Source organism: Zerene cesonia, chromosome 14, assembly GCF_012273895.1.
Source record: "Zerene cesonia ecotype Mississippi chromosome 14, Zerene_cesonia_1.1, whole genome shotgun sequence".
NCBI classification, from domain to species: Eukaryota; Metazoa; Arthropoda; class Insecta; order Lepidoptera; family Pieridae; genus Zerene; species Zerene cesonia.
In genome coordinates, this window is record NC_052115.1 from 5,434,046 (window position 1) to 5,451,088 (window position 17,043).

A 17,043-nucleotide genomic window follows, 5' to 3' on the forward strand; every position below is an offset into this window, starting at 1 on the left:
TGGGGAAAGAAGGAACGTTTGTTTAAATATATGTTTATGTTTACGCGAGTCTTTTGTGTGAGTGTTTTGTTTTGTATTTACTTAGGTGCAACAAAAAATTTAATATTTTTAAAATCATTGTATAGGAAAGTATTTAACAATGCGAGATTCCAACCATGAAGTTAATTTCCACGTTTAATAACACTGACGCCAAGGAGACTCGATTTAATTAGAGACTCCGTCTAGTTATTAATTCTACGGTCATTGATTAATAATTTTTTAAAGCATACTTGAACAATACGCGTCTGTGTATCCATTCATAGCGTGGTTGAAGAAATACCATTATATAAATTTAAATTTATTCTAGATGACATTCGAGTTACAGACAGAAAAAGAAAGAACCTCTATAACCTATGCAATAAAGTAGAGCATCTAATAATAAGGTTACTGGGTAATTTGAACTAATTAAGATAAACACAACTAGTATCAAGCCCTTTGTATCATCAGCCTATTATCAAATAGGATACAATGCAACCAGCGCTTGAGAGGATCAATCGCGTTACAGGATTATTGCAACTCGAGCAAACGTTTAATTATTAATCTAGTTCGGCGAAGACGAGATTGAATGAATTCAATGACCGTTCCACAATAGCTATATATGCATATGCTATGCAGCCGAAACCAATCGCTATGTAAGGGCATTGAGAGGCACAATAGCTGCCGAGGAGCGGCAATCAAGGCAAATGGTTATTGTTCTTTCCAATGTGTGCGTTTAGTTCGACCGTGTTTAGTATAAAATGCTTCCTGTTTGTACAACAATACCAGCACAAGCATAATACCTGTAAGTGTTCCGGTGTTGAAAAAAATTAAATCGCTGAAAAGCTGAACGCTTCGATGTTATTGCAGTGATTTTATGGAGCAAATGCGATTTTTGAAATGGCGCAATGGACAGGAATATTTCGGTATTCAAATATAGAAAATTTATCCAAAACTAAATCATTTGATAGTCGTAGTAGACGCCTTCTTGGTCCAGTGGTAAACGCGTGAGCGTAGAACCGAGGGGTCCTGGGTTCGATTCCCGGTGGGACAATAAAAAAAAAAATGTCTCGGTCAGGCAGGACACAGAAGGCTGATCACCTACTTGTCCATTAAGAAAATCGATCAGTGAAACAGATGTATATCATCTGCCCCATACCCCAGTAGGGGACACGGGACTTCACTTAAATTTTTTTTTTATTTTTTTTTTATGTCATAGCGGGCAACTGAGCTGGTGGTTCGCCTGATGGTAAGCGATCACCACCGCCCATGAACATTCACAAAGGTAGATCCTCTGCGAATGCGCTGCCCGCTTTTTTGGGCTAAGGGAAAAGGAATGGATTAACGACTGGAAAGAAGGAATGGACTGGGACGGGTGAGGAAAAGGAAACGGCCCTCCGGCTCCCCCACTCACCGTACGAAACACAGTGGCATGCCACTATTTCACGCCGGTTTACTGTGGGGGTGTGGTACTTCCCCGGTGCGAGCTGGCCCAATTCGTGCCGAAGCGTGCTCGACTCCCACAATAATCATTTGATATTACTCCAAGATAAGAAAATGTAGGTACAGTTACATGAAGTATACAAGGAGCTTTAAAAGGTGTATATGTAATGAATTTTATTTTACAATAAATGCGAATCTAAGCTAGCTAACAAGTAATAGAAGACATGCTCCAGAAAATAAGAATTAAGTCTAGAGAATAAAAGAGGAATTTAATAAATTTGAGTTTATTATTTTTATGTTATAAACAATAATAAAGACCTTTATTGAGTTTTGACATACTACAATTATGATTACATATGAGCAAAGAATATTAAAGTTTTGTTTATATTCTTGGTACAATGATACATCGTAACACCAACATTAAAATGCCACTAATACGCATCGATTGATGCAGTCAACTGTAATAATATTATATTGGCTTTAACAAAGATTCATATTTAAATATTTTTTAAGAATTAACTTGAACATGTTAAAAATGTTTAACAGTTTTAGAATCATATTAGAAACGTACGTAGTTCGTTAAAGTTTGATATAAATTAATAAAGCTTGAATAGACGCGTGATCTGGAGTAAGCTTGATGAATGTGATGACGACATGAGATCAACAGATCATGGCGCTAAATCTACGTAGAATGTACTAAATCATAGTAATCTATTAAAAGATTTTAAACAACGTTCAATTTTAATACGTGCATTAATAATTTAATGACTTGCAAGTGTTATTCTTAGAATGGAAACAATATAGAGTGAACGGATTTTTTTCTTTATTTTTAAATGGGATATTATTTTTATCAATAAAGCGATTGGAAATAATTGATGTTTTATTGAGTTCCGTTCTGAAATTTTTAAATAACTAACAGGATGTCAGTATATAAAGGTACTGTCTATAGAATAGAACTAGAATTAAAATTGTAAAAATGTGTTAGGTTTATAAGTTCGTTATTGAGGAATTGAGTATTGAGCTTTAGTTTTTATAATTCTAGAATATTTTTGATATTTTAATGCATATATGACGGACATAAACTGTCAATGTCAGTGTCTTGTCAGGTATTATCAGGAAGTTTAATCGGTCTTTAATCTCTTTATTGGTGTAACCGAAAATCAACCATAATAGATGTAGAATATACTTCACCACTTGATTGTCTAGGACAGTTATGCCTACTGTGAACTTGGCATAACAGCTGATAAAACACGATTAACAATGAGCCAGCGACACTTCATTGATACAAGTGTTTAATGTAATTCGATAATGGCAATGGAGCAACTGGTGAGCTGAATAATACTTGTATAATATCTGAACCTTAATAAATAAATAAAGATAGATTATATAGATTTGCGTTTTATCCCAACGGAACATTTAATTGGGATAACAAATATCCTATCACCCAAGTCTACTCATACTACCTATAATCCATTAGTAATTTCAGTGTGATTGACGGACAAACAAACTTTCACATTTATAATATTAGTGTGATGAGATAAATGGTAATTCATTCCATTAGATTTATAAGTCAAGTATGAAATAGCCATACAATAAAGTCAATGTTACAAAATATTACATTTTTAGTTTGTTACAAAAGGTTTTGATGGATTAAAAATCCATACCGCTATCTATCCGTGTCTATGCATAAATTAAACGCTGAAAATATAAAAAGCGTTTTTGCTGTCATGACACTTCGTATCGAAACAGATTACCTTAGGCTTTAACACCTACAAGTAATAATAAATTTTATAACACCAAGCCCAATATTTGAGGCCCAATTTTTATACCTAATTTAAATTTCGAATTGATACAATATTTAAAAATAATTATTTAAAAAGCCTTGTTAGGTGGATAAGTTAAACGATTGCATAAAAATCTTGAAATCGGAAAAAGAAGAATAAACAACTTTTATGACAAGTAAAACTATGAATTAGCTACGTTATTGAACAATTTAAAAACCCTATCTACATTACTATTTGTTCTATACTCTAAGAAGATAATCTATAAATCATTAAAAGTAAATACAATGTTATAACGTTCGTTGTGGTGTCCAAGCTAATTAGTTTCTGAGGATGTGTTGTGGTCACGAGATATGGCCACGTGATCGTTATGGGAATGACAAATCAGCGACGTTTAATGTACTCCACAGATCAGAAAATCAATTGACAGAAGGGAAAGAGCGAGATAATCCTGTGTAATCTTAAAAAATTCTAATAATTAGTCTCTGCACATAATATAGAAATCTCTATAAACGTAAAACTAGCGGCAAAATACAAAATTGAAGCCAGTAATTATTCTTGAGTAACTTAGCGAATATTAGAAATAACTGGCGTTAGAATTTCATATAAATCTATTCGTTTGAAGTCTATTACTAAGTCTATTACTTAAGAGTGTCGTATCATCTGGGTTGCGATAGCAATTTGGGTATTTACCAAAAGCTATAAAACAATTGCTTATGAAGTTAAGAAATAGTACCTGTATTTAAAGTTATATCGATTGAAGCAAATATTTGCAAAAATTTTGCGCTACAAATTTCTGAAATAATTACGTAACGCATTCAGAATGGGATCAGATTAGTCATGTTATAATAGCCACAAGGCATGTAAAATTGTGATTTATCAACGCATTTTCCTCTCAGAGCAAAATATGCAATAACGAGGAATGCTAAGAGTTAACATTCCATAGCTATCGCTCATAGAATTTTGATTAACAGTTTGCGTAATAAATTGCAATTTGTCATATTTGTTTTTTTCCGACGTGAAATGTAGAATTCACTATAGAGTACACACTGAACTGTATAAGACAAAAGTGCTTAATCGAAGAAAAGCATAAATATTGTTTCATGTAGCAGCGCTTAAAATATTTGTTACAATATCACACTAATATTATAAATGTGAAAGTTTGTTGTTGTTGATGAAATTTGGTATTATTGGTAGACAGGGTTTGAACTGACTTGGGTGATAGGATACTTTTTATCCCGATTAAAAAAATCGTGATATCTATTCGAAGCCGGGACAAGCGTCTAGTAGAGTATAAAAGAGTGAAAAAATATTTTTGAATGTTAAGAAGAACACGTGAAACTGATAGAATGATGTCAGGTTGTTTTCAGCGACATAATACAACGATTTTGAAAGGTCTATGTAATAAGCATTTATTTGCAGGAATATAAACTTTTAAATTAACGAAAAAACCAGTTAAAATTCATTCAATATTGCATTCTAGAATTAGTACAACATAAACTTACCTTTAGGCATTTTGGATGGTGTTCGAATTTTAAATTTTCCTTTAAACGTAGCCGTGATGATTGGTTTTTATTTACAACCAGGTTAAATAAAACATCTCATGCGGACATCGCATAGACTAACAAAAACATAGACAGCACCGACATATACACCACAGATTAGTTTCATACAAATACGCTCTACTCTTTTATTTGTACTATAAATTCTAATCCTAGTTGACTAAGTTTTGGCTTTGGATTTGGCTGAAAAATAATTTGTACATTAGATATAAGATCACACGAATTTTTTAAATGATTTGACGTTGTCGCTCAATTAAAAACTCATAAATTGTTTTTTCTGTACAGCTAAGTAATATATAAACATTGCCTAGACTATATTTGAACTATTAATATAAATTAAGCATCCATTCCAAGATTTTACCCATAAACTTAATATGAACATGCGACTATAATCTTAATATTTTTGTTATTAATTATATTGTCTAATGACAGTTTTAGATCCGCCTTTTTTAAAACACAAAGATTAAATATACCACTTAAAAAAAAATAAGCCATGACTTGAGCATTTCCCGCCAACGTTCAATCAATGAATCGAATACCGATACACTCGACACATCGTCACTTAACCCTGATATTATGCTGTTTATAAATAACATATCCCCCCAACCGAGGTGTAATTTAACAAAGAGTTAAGTGCAAATTGTGTCTCTGAATAGAGTTGAAGACGTCCGACAATTACCCGCCAATTGAGACAAAAGGATAATGTTTGGTCATGTCAAGGTCGACGTCAATTGAGGAGAAAAATTGATGTATTCTTGATTTATTGTTTGATATTTATATTAATTTGATACACTTAATCCTGGCCATAATAGAGAGGAAAGATTTGAAAGTGATTGATTTTAGGGTTCCGTACCTAAAGAATAGTTCGACTAAATGAGACTTCGCTGTCCGTCTGTCAGTCCGTCCGTATCTGTATCAAATTAAACTCATCATACATGATAGTGGGGCAATTAAAATGTATGGAGATTTCTTTTTTGTGAGACTCTTAATGTCGCAAGTCCGCCTTGCACTTTACCGACTTTTTTATATTACAAAAGAATATGTCAAAAAGCTCTTTCTCTCTCAAATTGTTTTTTTGTTAGTGTGGTAGAAAAGACGAAAATAAAATAGCATACAAAAGTCTCCGAACCTAAAGAAAAGATACTGTTGATATGAGCATGCTATTATTTGATTGACATTTTTGATTTAATGAGCCTCATTTGTTATTCAGTCTGACTACTATCACGAAGTTGTTATTCATCTGAAGGAACCCACCTAATGATAATGCCAATAATTTATCTAAGGAAATATATTACGCACATATCACTATAATCTTATAAGTCTATTTCGGCGAAAACTTTAGACTTACATGTTTGAATGTACCTATCTAATAACGATATGTAATACGAGGAAAATAACTCTTATTACAATTAAAAACCGTTACTAACAAGTGACTCATTTTATTAATATTCATTCGGAATAAATAGAACATATTTAATTGCTTTGTAAGTCAGAATATGGACTCGTGTATTATGTAAAAACATGTCTGAAGATCAAACAATTAAATCAACCTTTTGATCGAAATATGGACAATTATTGTATCACCGTACTTTTAATAATAATTAATTTAGATCTTCAATATTTAATTACTATATAGGGATAAAATATTGTTTAAGGATATTTTGTAGTAATTTTACACATATGTATTTATATCAGCATCATTATAAATACATGGTATTAAATATTTGGATAGAATTTTGCCTTAGTAGTTTTTTCTTTTCATTGGCATATTGGGTTTTAACAAACGGATAAAAGAATAAACGTTTTTGTTGCTTTAAAATTTATCATAAGAAAGTTTTACGTTATACCAAACATTCTGTTGATTTTTTTACGGTTTCCTTATGATCATGTGTTAAATTTTTTTCTGACAAGCTCTATAGGATGTTAGGATATTTAATGCTTTTTATTGATTTAAAAATAATATGTATCAATGTTTTATAAGTAGTGGTTTTATTATAAATGAATTTTTAGTTTAGTCTACTGTAAAAGATGAAAAGTATAAATTTAGATAAGTTATCAAGTTTATCTCGTAACGTATGTAACCTGAAAATAATGGTTTTAAAAATATATTTATAGTCTACGACATTTCTTTAAGATTTTCGGTTATTGGTTCGTACAATTATTTCCCATTAAGAAATCACCAGCATACCCTAAAAACTGGTTAATGAATTAGCTTGCAACATCTGTTTTAGTTCTGTTTGATATTTATAATACACAGGAAATGTATCTGTTACATCTGTATTATTGGCGGTTATTTTAAACAAAGATTAGAAACAGACGTCCGTGAATAGTAGAGGATATAATACATATGTCTAAGAATCTACAATGTGAGATGCAATCATAACTATTAATTTGATGATAAACGAGAGATTTATAACAGTTGCAGCCATTAGATATTTGATTAATTATTTTGCTATTTCGTACCAGAATGTTATCTAACTATAAGCATGCAAAAGCGTTATTGTGTCACGTAAGTAAGGGATGTCCCGTGTCCCCTAGTGGGGTTTGGGGCAGATGATGTACATCTGTTTCGCTTATCGATTTTCTTTACGGGCAAGTAGGTGATCAGCCTTCTGTGTCCTGCCAGACCGGGACATTTTTTTGTGCGTCCCCAGCGGGATTTGAACCCAGGACCCATCGGTTCTACGCTCACGCGTTAACCACTTTATCAAGGAGGCGGTATTGGGTCACGTAGGTATAGATAATAACATGATTTTTGTCAGACTGTTTTGAACAACTTTAGCTTATAAATATCAACAGTTAATAAAGTAAGCATAGGGATTTTTTAAAGTTAGCTTTTTGTTTATTAACAATTTGTTTTAAGTAAATACTACCAGCTAAATCACAGTAATGAAAATAAATAAAGTTATATTTGAATACCTCTTTCCTTGCAGTAATTGTGGAGGTGACATAAAAATACGATCCCATTAGCTAATATATCCAACGCTATATAACGCTATACGCCTAGATACATACCGCTTACCCTAGCCAATTATGTAACTTATAGGTAACAATCTCGACTGTAGGTAGTTGTTTCTATTGAAGAAAATAATGTTCTATATTATTGGTAATCTTTGCCCGTGGCACATATTATATACATATACCACACATTGAATGTAAATATCCAATGGTGAATGATTTAATCGGTAAAACTTCAGTTTTATATTATGACTACTAGTATACATTTATCTACATATATTTTACTTGATTCATACACAACGTTTCTGCATCTAGATTATGAAAAAAAATTCATTAAAGTATTTATAAAATGAATGGTAATCTTAGCAATAATAAATTTTAAAATACGAAAACGTAAAATACTGAAATATTATCAATGCGATGAGAACTTTGTGCTAGGTTTTTCACTCTTCTCGCGAACTTTGAATGGATTTGGTGTATTTTTTGTGCTTTTTTAAATAAAATACCAGACGGGTTTACCGTACCGAGCGTACTAAAGTTAAAATCTATTCTAAGATGACGTTACCATAGTAACCTGAATAACATTTGTTAAATGTACATTGACGTACGCTATTCAATAAAAGTAAAATGCATTTCTTTATAATAAAAGCTTTAAAGATGGCCTCGTTATGTTAGCTTTATTATGACGCATTTATTTTGGGCTAAATTGTAATGACCACGCATATTGTCAGCGAGTATTATAAACAAAAACAGCATTCGGAGCGCAATATCGAATACACAATGCAAAACATTGTGCTTATCGCTCGAGCAGCGTTGAATAATGTTGTATAATGATTTAGCCTGCTAATTAGGAGCCGTTTTATGCTATTCTCTTAAAATATAACGACTCCCATTAACCAGATAACATTATATATCGATAACGCGACCGACCATAAACTAAGATTGTTTGTATAACGACCTTAAATGAAAGTGCTTATTTCCTAGAAACGCTTGTAGAAAGTTGCGGCGGGTCAAGTGATTGCAAGTGAAGTTAATACTCATACTCGGTAATATAAAGCGCAAGGATTGTTAACGATCTCAACACGTCTAGAAGGTCCAGCTATATATAGAACGATAGTTTTGTAAATAAGTGTTCCACAATCACGTTTAAGGATGATTCACACGCTACTTACTTTCGCGGCTCAATCCACATGTGTATTTCCTTAGTTTGTGGAATAGGTAATTCGTGATTCTCGCACAGCACATATTGAACGTTTTGGAACTGTAATGCGAACGTCAAGTTATTTAGAACGTCATCTTTGTTTTAGGTTTGTGGTTGCGCACGCGTCGGCTGTATCGGCGCGCGCGTCCGACGCGCTCACATACTAATGAACGATTGACAGCTCGCTCTGCCTCGTGAGTTGTGCTCGCCACGGGTGGACCAGCGCCCCGAAAATTATACACTGAACTTTATAATGTACCTACTTCATACAATTGCATTCTAAAAGGCCCCTTGAAAATAGTACTTGCAAGCCGTTTCTGCCAAAGATTGTGGTTGAAATGGCTTTAATATGGCATACTGAATTATGATTGATGTGTGGCATGGCATAACAGTATAATTAAAACGTATGTATTAAGAACTATCATTTCTATATGTATATAATAGCGGGCGACTGAGCTGGTAGTTTGCCTGAAGTTAAGCGATTGTCATTGCCCATGTACATTTACACAACATAACAGAGGTTTCATTCACAGAATATTACTCAATGAAGATAATATGGAATTTGTATTTAAAACTGTAGGTACTTTTGATTCTAAGTTTTATTGAACGAATTTAATCATAATTACGGTATTTATTTAGACGAAATTAGAATAAAAGGAAAGTTCTTACAGAATTCGCTATAGTTGTGTTATAATAGTAATTATTTTTTTAAATTAAGTAATCAACTAAAGTTAATATTTAATAAATTGTATATTTAAATAAAAAAGGAATTAATTTTGGTATAGGCATAGAAAATATTGTTTCAATTAAAGAAATTCGAACTTATATTCAACCTTATTCCGATCACTTAATTTTACTACAAAACTTGATCAAAACGGAACATAAAGACCAAACTGCTATCGCGAATAGACTCATCAATTAATCCTATATTCATTACACGAAAGTTATTCTTTATTACACAATAACAGCTTCATACATTCAACAAATACATAATAACGCATTGTCATTACAATAAGGTTTTTAATCCCCTGATAATCGAAAATCGCATGGGATAGTGAGGTCCACTTCGAGTATTGAATAATTAATTTAATCGTGTACCCGACACGGTTTACGAGGCAATTTTTATTGGTCCCCGCTCCATTAAATAGGCTACTTTTGTTAATTTTAATATCCCATTACATAACAAGGGAAAAGAGATGCGATTCACTTCTTCTTGTTTACGCATCAGTTCCTACTCCCTAATGTGATACAATTAATGCTTCGAAATATTATATGCGATGCTTTAAAGTCGATTGAAATCCTTACGACTGTAGATATTCTTAAAGCGCTAAATCTCAATGTTTTTGATTTATAAAACAATCCTCATTTAATATATAGTACACTTGGATGAGTATGAGTAGTGTTAGATTGTAAGAACAATGATGTCTCAATGGTTAAAACCCCTAGCTTTATTTTTAACTGCATAAATCGTTTGATTTTTTTTATTATGTTCACATTTTTCATATCAGTAAGCATGCAAGGGTGTGGGATGGCTTGGAGAGTCAATTAGACAAAACATTCTTACCCGTATTTGATCAATGCGGTTCATTATATTGAGTTCTTATTTTAATTTTAAGATTGACATAATACCGAATTATCTCTAAATCTTGACGGCGATGAATATTTTGCGGTTGGTAATGCAATTGTATAAAAAGAAATAAGATACAATCATAAAGAATTACGTCAAACTCACATAAGTTTAACAATAATGTAATAAGAAGGATGTTATCATAATCATTACCATTCAATGCTCACTGACATTCATTATTTGAACGTACTTCCAATGTTTTCATTACCGTGAATGACAGATTCGTAATATTTAAATTGTTTTGTTTTATGGCAATTCACACAAAGCACATATAAAAGCAGCTTTTATGAGTAAAATTGCTTATTTAACATAATTTCTTAATTACGCATCAATTTGAAAAGTTTAAATCGAAGAATTAATAAAAGCATTTGAAATTGCGCACGCAACCTCAAAAGAACTATGTAAATTTTTATTTTATTTGATACTATTCATTGTTGGTGGATTTAACTAATGTTTTTAAAGTAAAATCTAGGAATAAAATCATTATCTGCATATTAAAATAAAACCACGCAACGGAAACTGAGTATATTTTGGCAGAATTAGATAAAGCTCGCGTAGGTGTCAATCACGCTGCTAAAGATAAATTCCACATTATGACAGCTGATATTATCACATTTGATGCCATGAATAACCAGATGTCATCTCTCCAGGTCCGACTATAATTTCATTTAGAGTTTCATCTCTTTGTCGTAATAAGAAAAAATCGATATTTAATTTTTTTGATTCGTTTTCAGTCTTCATTTGTAAACTTATAAATGAATGATGTATATAATGACGTTATGTAGCAAGTTAAAAACGTAGTTTGTCTGAAACACCGCGTCGCTAGTCACGTGGATATTTAAAAAAATATATCCATTTGTTATGCAGAATTGTATTATTTCACGTATCGTACATGATGTACGACCGCCATTTATTATGAAACAATTTATTGTAATTTTGTACAGATTAATCGGCCACTTTCGGCCAATATCGTAAAACATTAATAGTCAGTTTATGATGTTTTAACTAGGCTAATGGAGCAGATAGTAGTTTTAATGGTCGGTACGTAATCACAGAGTTTGCGGTAATAATGCCAGACGCTGGCTAATTATGATTTCCTAATGTTAGATCTGTATACAATGGCTGAGGTTGATTTATCATAATTTTTATTATGATTTGATTGTTATGCTTATAGTTATTCGGTAGGAGCGATTTTATTGTGCTTTATAAGTACGTATACTTTTCAATTTGTTTTAGAAAATCCTTGTTGAACGGTTGTATCAATTTTTTCACAATTCACTGCCGTCCTATGAGGGTTCAGGCCATAATCCACCACGCTGGCCAATTGCGGGTTGGCAGATGTCTCATGTCGTCGAACTTTTAATATCAATTTATCAATTAACCTGTCATTCATAAAATAGGTAGGTATTCATACAAAATATAAATCCTAAAACAATTTTCAAAATCAAAAAATTAGATTACACACAATAAGTACTTTTACTTATATAATAAGTTTTAAGGTTGGTAGTTTAGTATAGAATTAGTGTCTTATACTAATATATATCATCACTCACTACATTATAATTTTATTTCATGTTGGCAACACTTTCTAAGAATAGATGCATTTTGTGTTTTATCTCATCTCTTTGTTGTTGCAAATCCATTTGTTATTTTACGTATACGTTGATATCGACTATTAATTAGTCAGAATAATTCACGTAATGGCAGAAACTATTAATTAATGATGTTTTCAATTGACAGGCAATGTTGCCAGCTATTGTTCAATTATATTGTCGTAGAACAATTGAAGTGTTGGGTTGTAGGTGGAATTTTGTTTATCCATTACATTTACGTACAGTGTTCATGTGAATTGCGAATCACAAATGAAAATATACTAAGAACGCAATGTTAATAGCGGAAGTTGATAACTGTTGAAAAGTTGATTACCATTTCTTATTATTCCGCAATCTTAATAGGACTTATACCTACTCGTATTGAATGGATCGTATTTTTATACCAGTAATATGAAGCTGAAGAGTTTGTTTATTTGAACCGGTTAATCTCAGGAAATAATGGATCAATGTAAAAAAAATTATGATGTAAATAATGCGCAGATATATTCCGCCTAGGGTCCACAGGTGTCACCATTGGGTCACCACGGCTGTCTGTAGGTATATTGTAATGTAATTATGGCATTTTTCGTTTTGAGCTTGTTGAATTTTTCTAGAATCATCATATTATCCGGTATCACAATTTTTTTTTTTTTTTTTTTTTTTTAATTAGAAAAGTAATTATATAATTATTCTTCGAAAATGGATGTCTATGAAAAATTTATTACTGTTAGTTTCATGCTGTAAAATTCAGTTGACATTATAAATCATGTACAAATTTGTCTCATTAACTATTTATACATTTATACAACTACCCTGTGAAGTTTTTACTGTTGTACCTACACTTTTTGTACACTTTTTATCGCGACCATACATACGAATACGAATCGAGATGTGTTTAATGGTAGCTATAAAATGTTTTGTTTTATCGTTTCCGCGAGTGTTTAAAGGAATCGAGCTTTTTGGTTCATGGAACTCTGTTTCGATATGCAGAGGTTAGAACGTTCTAGAAATAGTTTCTATTGTTGGTATTGCATATATGTCTGTTGTTTGATTTAATATTATTACCAACAGAACGTGGAATTCATATATTTTTCATCCGAACTCCGAGTATAAGGTACTCAATTCGATTCCATTTTTTTTTTCGTTATTTACCGCAGAATTTTCAAATTGGGTGAACCGATTTTGATGATTTTTTATTACTACACACCATTTTAAATTGGTCTAGTTCTGATAATTTGTTGGCAGTTTAGTTATAATATCAAAGCAATAAGTCTTTTTGCATTGTAAAGATTAACGACTATCCTACTTCCTACTTCCTATCCTATTAATATTATAAATGCGGAAGTTCGTAAGGATGTGTGTGTGTTTGTTGCTCTTTCACGCAAAAACTACTGAACCGGTTGCAATGAAATTTGGTATGTAGACAGCTGGACAACTATGATAATATAAAGGCTACTTTTTATCCAGATATTCCTACGGGATACGGACTTACGCGGGTGAAACCGCGGGGCGCAGCTAGTAAAATATAGGTTAAAAAAAAAACGATCGATCGATGCAGTTGCATCATGGTGCAATACTGATTCACTCTGAGGTTATTAAACACACTGGCTTTGAATGTTTGTTTTATTTTATTTATGTTTTTGGGTTCCTAATTTTATGGGTCAACATATCTAGAACATAAATTTGTAACAAGTTTTTAAGGATGTTAGAATTTTCCTTCCTGTTTTTTTCTCAAATAAAAATATATCGTGTGATGATCTCCATTTATAGCTATTATAATTAGTAGATAATTCTACCAATTATTTAAAAAAAGTAGTGACCTTGTCCCTTGTTATCTATTTTTAATTGCGATTTGTGAAAATGTATTTTTGGGTATGATTACACACAGTTACACACGACATTAATTTTTTATTTAAAAAGCCGAATTTGTTAATTTAAATAAAAGTTTCTTTTCTCCCATTCTTAAATCTTTCGCTAAGAATTTTATAAAAGGAACATTTTAAGTACATGAATTCAGTAATATAATTTTACTTTTATTCACATCAACATTTTTCATAGAGTTTTAAGCGTGTGATTTGTTTTCCGAGGAAAGCCGCTCTGTATTATTAGGTTCATACAAAGTTCCAGAACATAATTTTCTTGAGATATTTTAGGTGAGTTGACTTAGGTTGACCGAACTTTGTTCGTGACCACATCGCTGTTGTATATGAACGCTAATTTTCTTCATACAAATTCGGTTTAAATTAATTTTGCACACTGTTTTTTAAATTAAATTTTAAAAAAGATAGAACTACACTTTTTATATTATATCCACTATCAATTTTAACGTTTCACGTGACCCAACATTATCTTATTTATTTATTTACTCTTATATGTATTCTCTCCATATATTACAGTAAATCATTTAATCGAAAGAAAATAAACAAAAAAATAGCACATGTAATTTTCAATTGAGGAAGAGGGAACTCTCCTACTACAGGTTTTTTTAAACTTATCAGGAGAGTTCCACGTATATGTAACAACACACCCAAGCTGAATTAATAAATAAATTGTTTAAATACATAGGTATTATCTCATGATTGGGTTGTATACTTGGTTTTATCTGTGAGACATTGTTGAAGCTTTTATTTAAAATGGTGTTGCTTTTATTTATATAAGAAATAAGTATCTACTTTTCCTCTATCAGTCCTCAGTATCAATTCTCAATGAACTAATTCATATTTTAATTTTATTCTTAAAGCATATTAAGATTCTTTTATTTTTCCCGTTTTTCAACCATCAATGACTTTCCGCATTGAAATTCTGCACGCAATTCCATGTATTATCCAGTATTGAGGTAGAACATTTTATTTGTGAAATTAACTCATTTTAAATTTATAAGGCACCAAAAATAAAATAAAAAAATCGATTTGATTTGATTTGAAGCTACATCCTTCCAGTAAAATAGGTATCTCATATAGAGTGGTAAGAAGAAAATTAAGTATTTTCTTGAACTAAATAAGAATATTCCATTAAAGCGTGCATATCTCAAATTATAAATGCATTGAATAGAAGCACGTGACTGCAGCGTGCAGAGTGACGTGTCCTTTGGGAATTGCTATATATGATACAATCTCGAAGATTGTAGGTAAAAGAAATCAAATTGAGTACTTATAACATGTTACGTTTTGATCTAGTATAGTATTATATTATGTGTGGTATTGATTTATTAAATTGTTATTATTTTAAAAAGAGCAACAGAGTTTCTTGTCGGATTTTCTCTGTAGAAACTGCTTTCCGAACCGGTGGTCAACGTTAAAACTGTGTTAGGACGATTCAAAAGTAATTCTTAAAGAAGTCATACATACGTGGTTGAGTTTAAGTTTGAGTTTGAAAATTTTAGCATTAAAATAACCTGCAATATGGTTCATTTTGAAAAATCATCAATCGATCATTTAAGGCCCTAAAGGCGTTACTATCTTATTATTGAAATACGCATTCAGTTAATATACAAATATAAAACATTGTGCATTTTTTAATAAATTCATAGTACAGAAATATACAAAACTACCATTAATAGCAAATTAATAAATGAAGTTTAGATCGTCATTTAATCAAATTATATATAGACTTATGTATATAGTTTTTATGCATGTTTACCGATTACTCCACTTGCTGTAGACCGCTTCAAGTTTCGTACCCATTGGGTAAAAGATGACCCTATTACTACTGACTTCGCTATTTAAGAGTCTTTCTGTCTGTCTGTGCGTTTGCCACCAGTATATATAATGAACCGTGATAATGACACAGTTAATAATTTCAGAGATTACGTATTTTAGTTGCTGCCATATGAACAAATAATAATTGCTAAGTATCGAGGTAAAGCAACGGCTGGCGCGGTCACAAATCGGATGGGTGATATATTTATATTAGTTGCCCTTTAGCTTATTTCTGTCACATTGTTAGTGCCACGAGTATGACTCGCACTTGACCAATTTTTAAACTTTCAAACGTGAACGCATAAAAGATATAATCAATAGATCGTTCAAGTATTGCAAAAAGTATTAACGTGTAAGCGGATGTAATGAAAAGGGAATTTGGCCTTGTGTTTCTGACCGTGGCCTTTCAACATTTTTTGTTCGTGACGAAACGGGCCCGTATTTTGACCCACGTAATACAGTTTCGGTGATTGACCTCAATCGTAATTAATCGTTTTGGGATATCAGATCGAATACAGATGTTGGTACTGATAAACACGTTCCTACTCTTAAGAGTAGAATAATATGAAAAATTCTAAACTCTCTTAAATGTGCTAAACATTGAAGACTTATTTTTTCATCCTATCACTTATCAAGGTGCTCGTAAAATCATTTACATTGATTAAGAGCTTCATAGATCACATTTTTTGTAATATGTAGATAATATATTGTTATTAAACGAAAGATTTGTAAAAATACCTTATAATATTCAAATACACATTTCCCTTGGCTAAACGTTACTTAAATTTGATACCGTCATTGTTAAAATAGCTTTGTATTAAAATTTACAATGGCCAAGATCAATATCCGAACTCCATCCCGCAAAAAGCTGCCTTATCATCTCAATGTAACTTTATAACAGATTTTGTAAAATGGATTCTATAGTCGTCGTACAGGCATTGTTGCCTGATATTCTATTAAATATTCAGGCTCACAACTCTGAGACTACTGACTAAACTCGAAACTTATAAATATTCAAGGTACCGGCATGAATACGGTTTCATACACTGCTAGCTTTTGGCTTGGTGTCGGGGAAAATATGTATAATTTAAACTTGTTTTTATATGTAGGCTAGCTCGCACCAGTGTATGTAGTTTCTAAATCACGTAGACCTTTGAAATCTGTAA

At 31.7% G+C, this 17,043-nt stretch overlaps 1 protein-coding gene across 11 annotated transcripts in view; it reads right to left on the reverse strand.

Annotated features, from left to right (window-relative positions):
• LOC119831591 (potassium/sodium hyperpolarization-activated cyclic nucleotide-gated channel 2) overlaps nt 1-17,043 on the reverse strand; it is a 184,929-nt gene that overhangs the window by 41,922 nt on the left and 125,964 nt on the right. Inside the window, exons 1-2 of one of the 11 annotated variants that reach the window (XM_038355010.1) lie at nt 8,932-9,175; nt 4,745-4,984 (exon numbers count right to left, since the gene is read on the reverse strand). The exons of 8 other annotated variants lie outside the window; for them this stretch is intronic. In XM_038355010.1, the coding sequence (XP_038210938.1) occupies nt 4,745-4,754 (10 nt within the window). In that variant the 5' untranslated portion in view covers nt 4,755-4,984; nt 8,932-9,175. Of the gene's footprint in view, nt 1-4,744; nt 4,985-8,931; nt 9,176-17,043 lie in introns of those variants that run through there. 2 more of the 11 variants (XM_038355009.1, XM_038355007.1) reach the window with 2 other exon arrangements.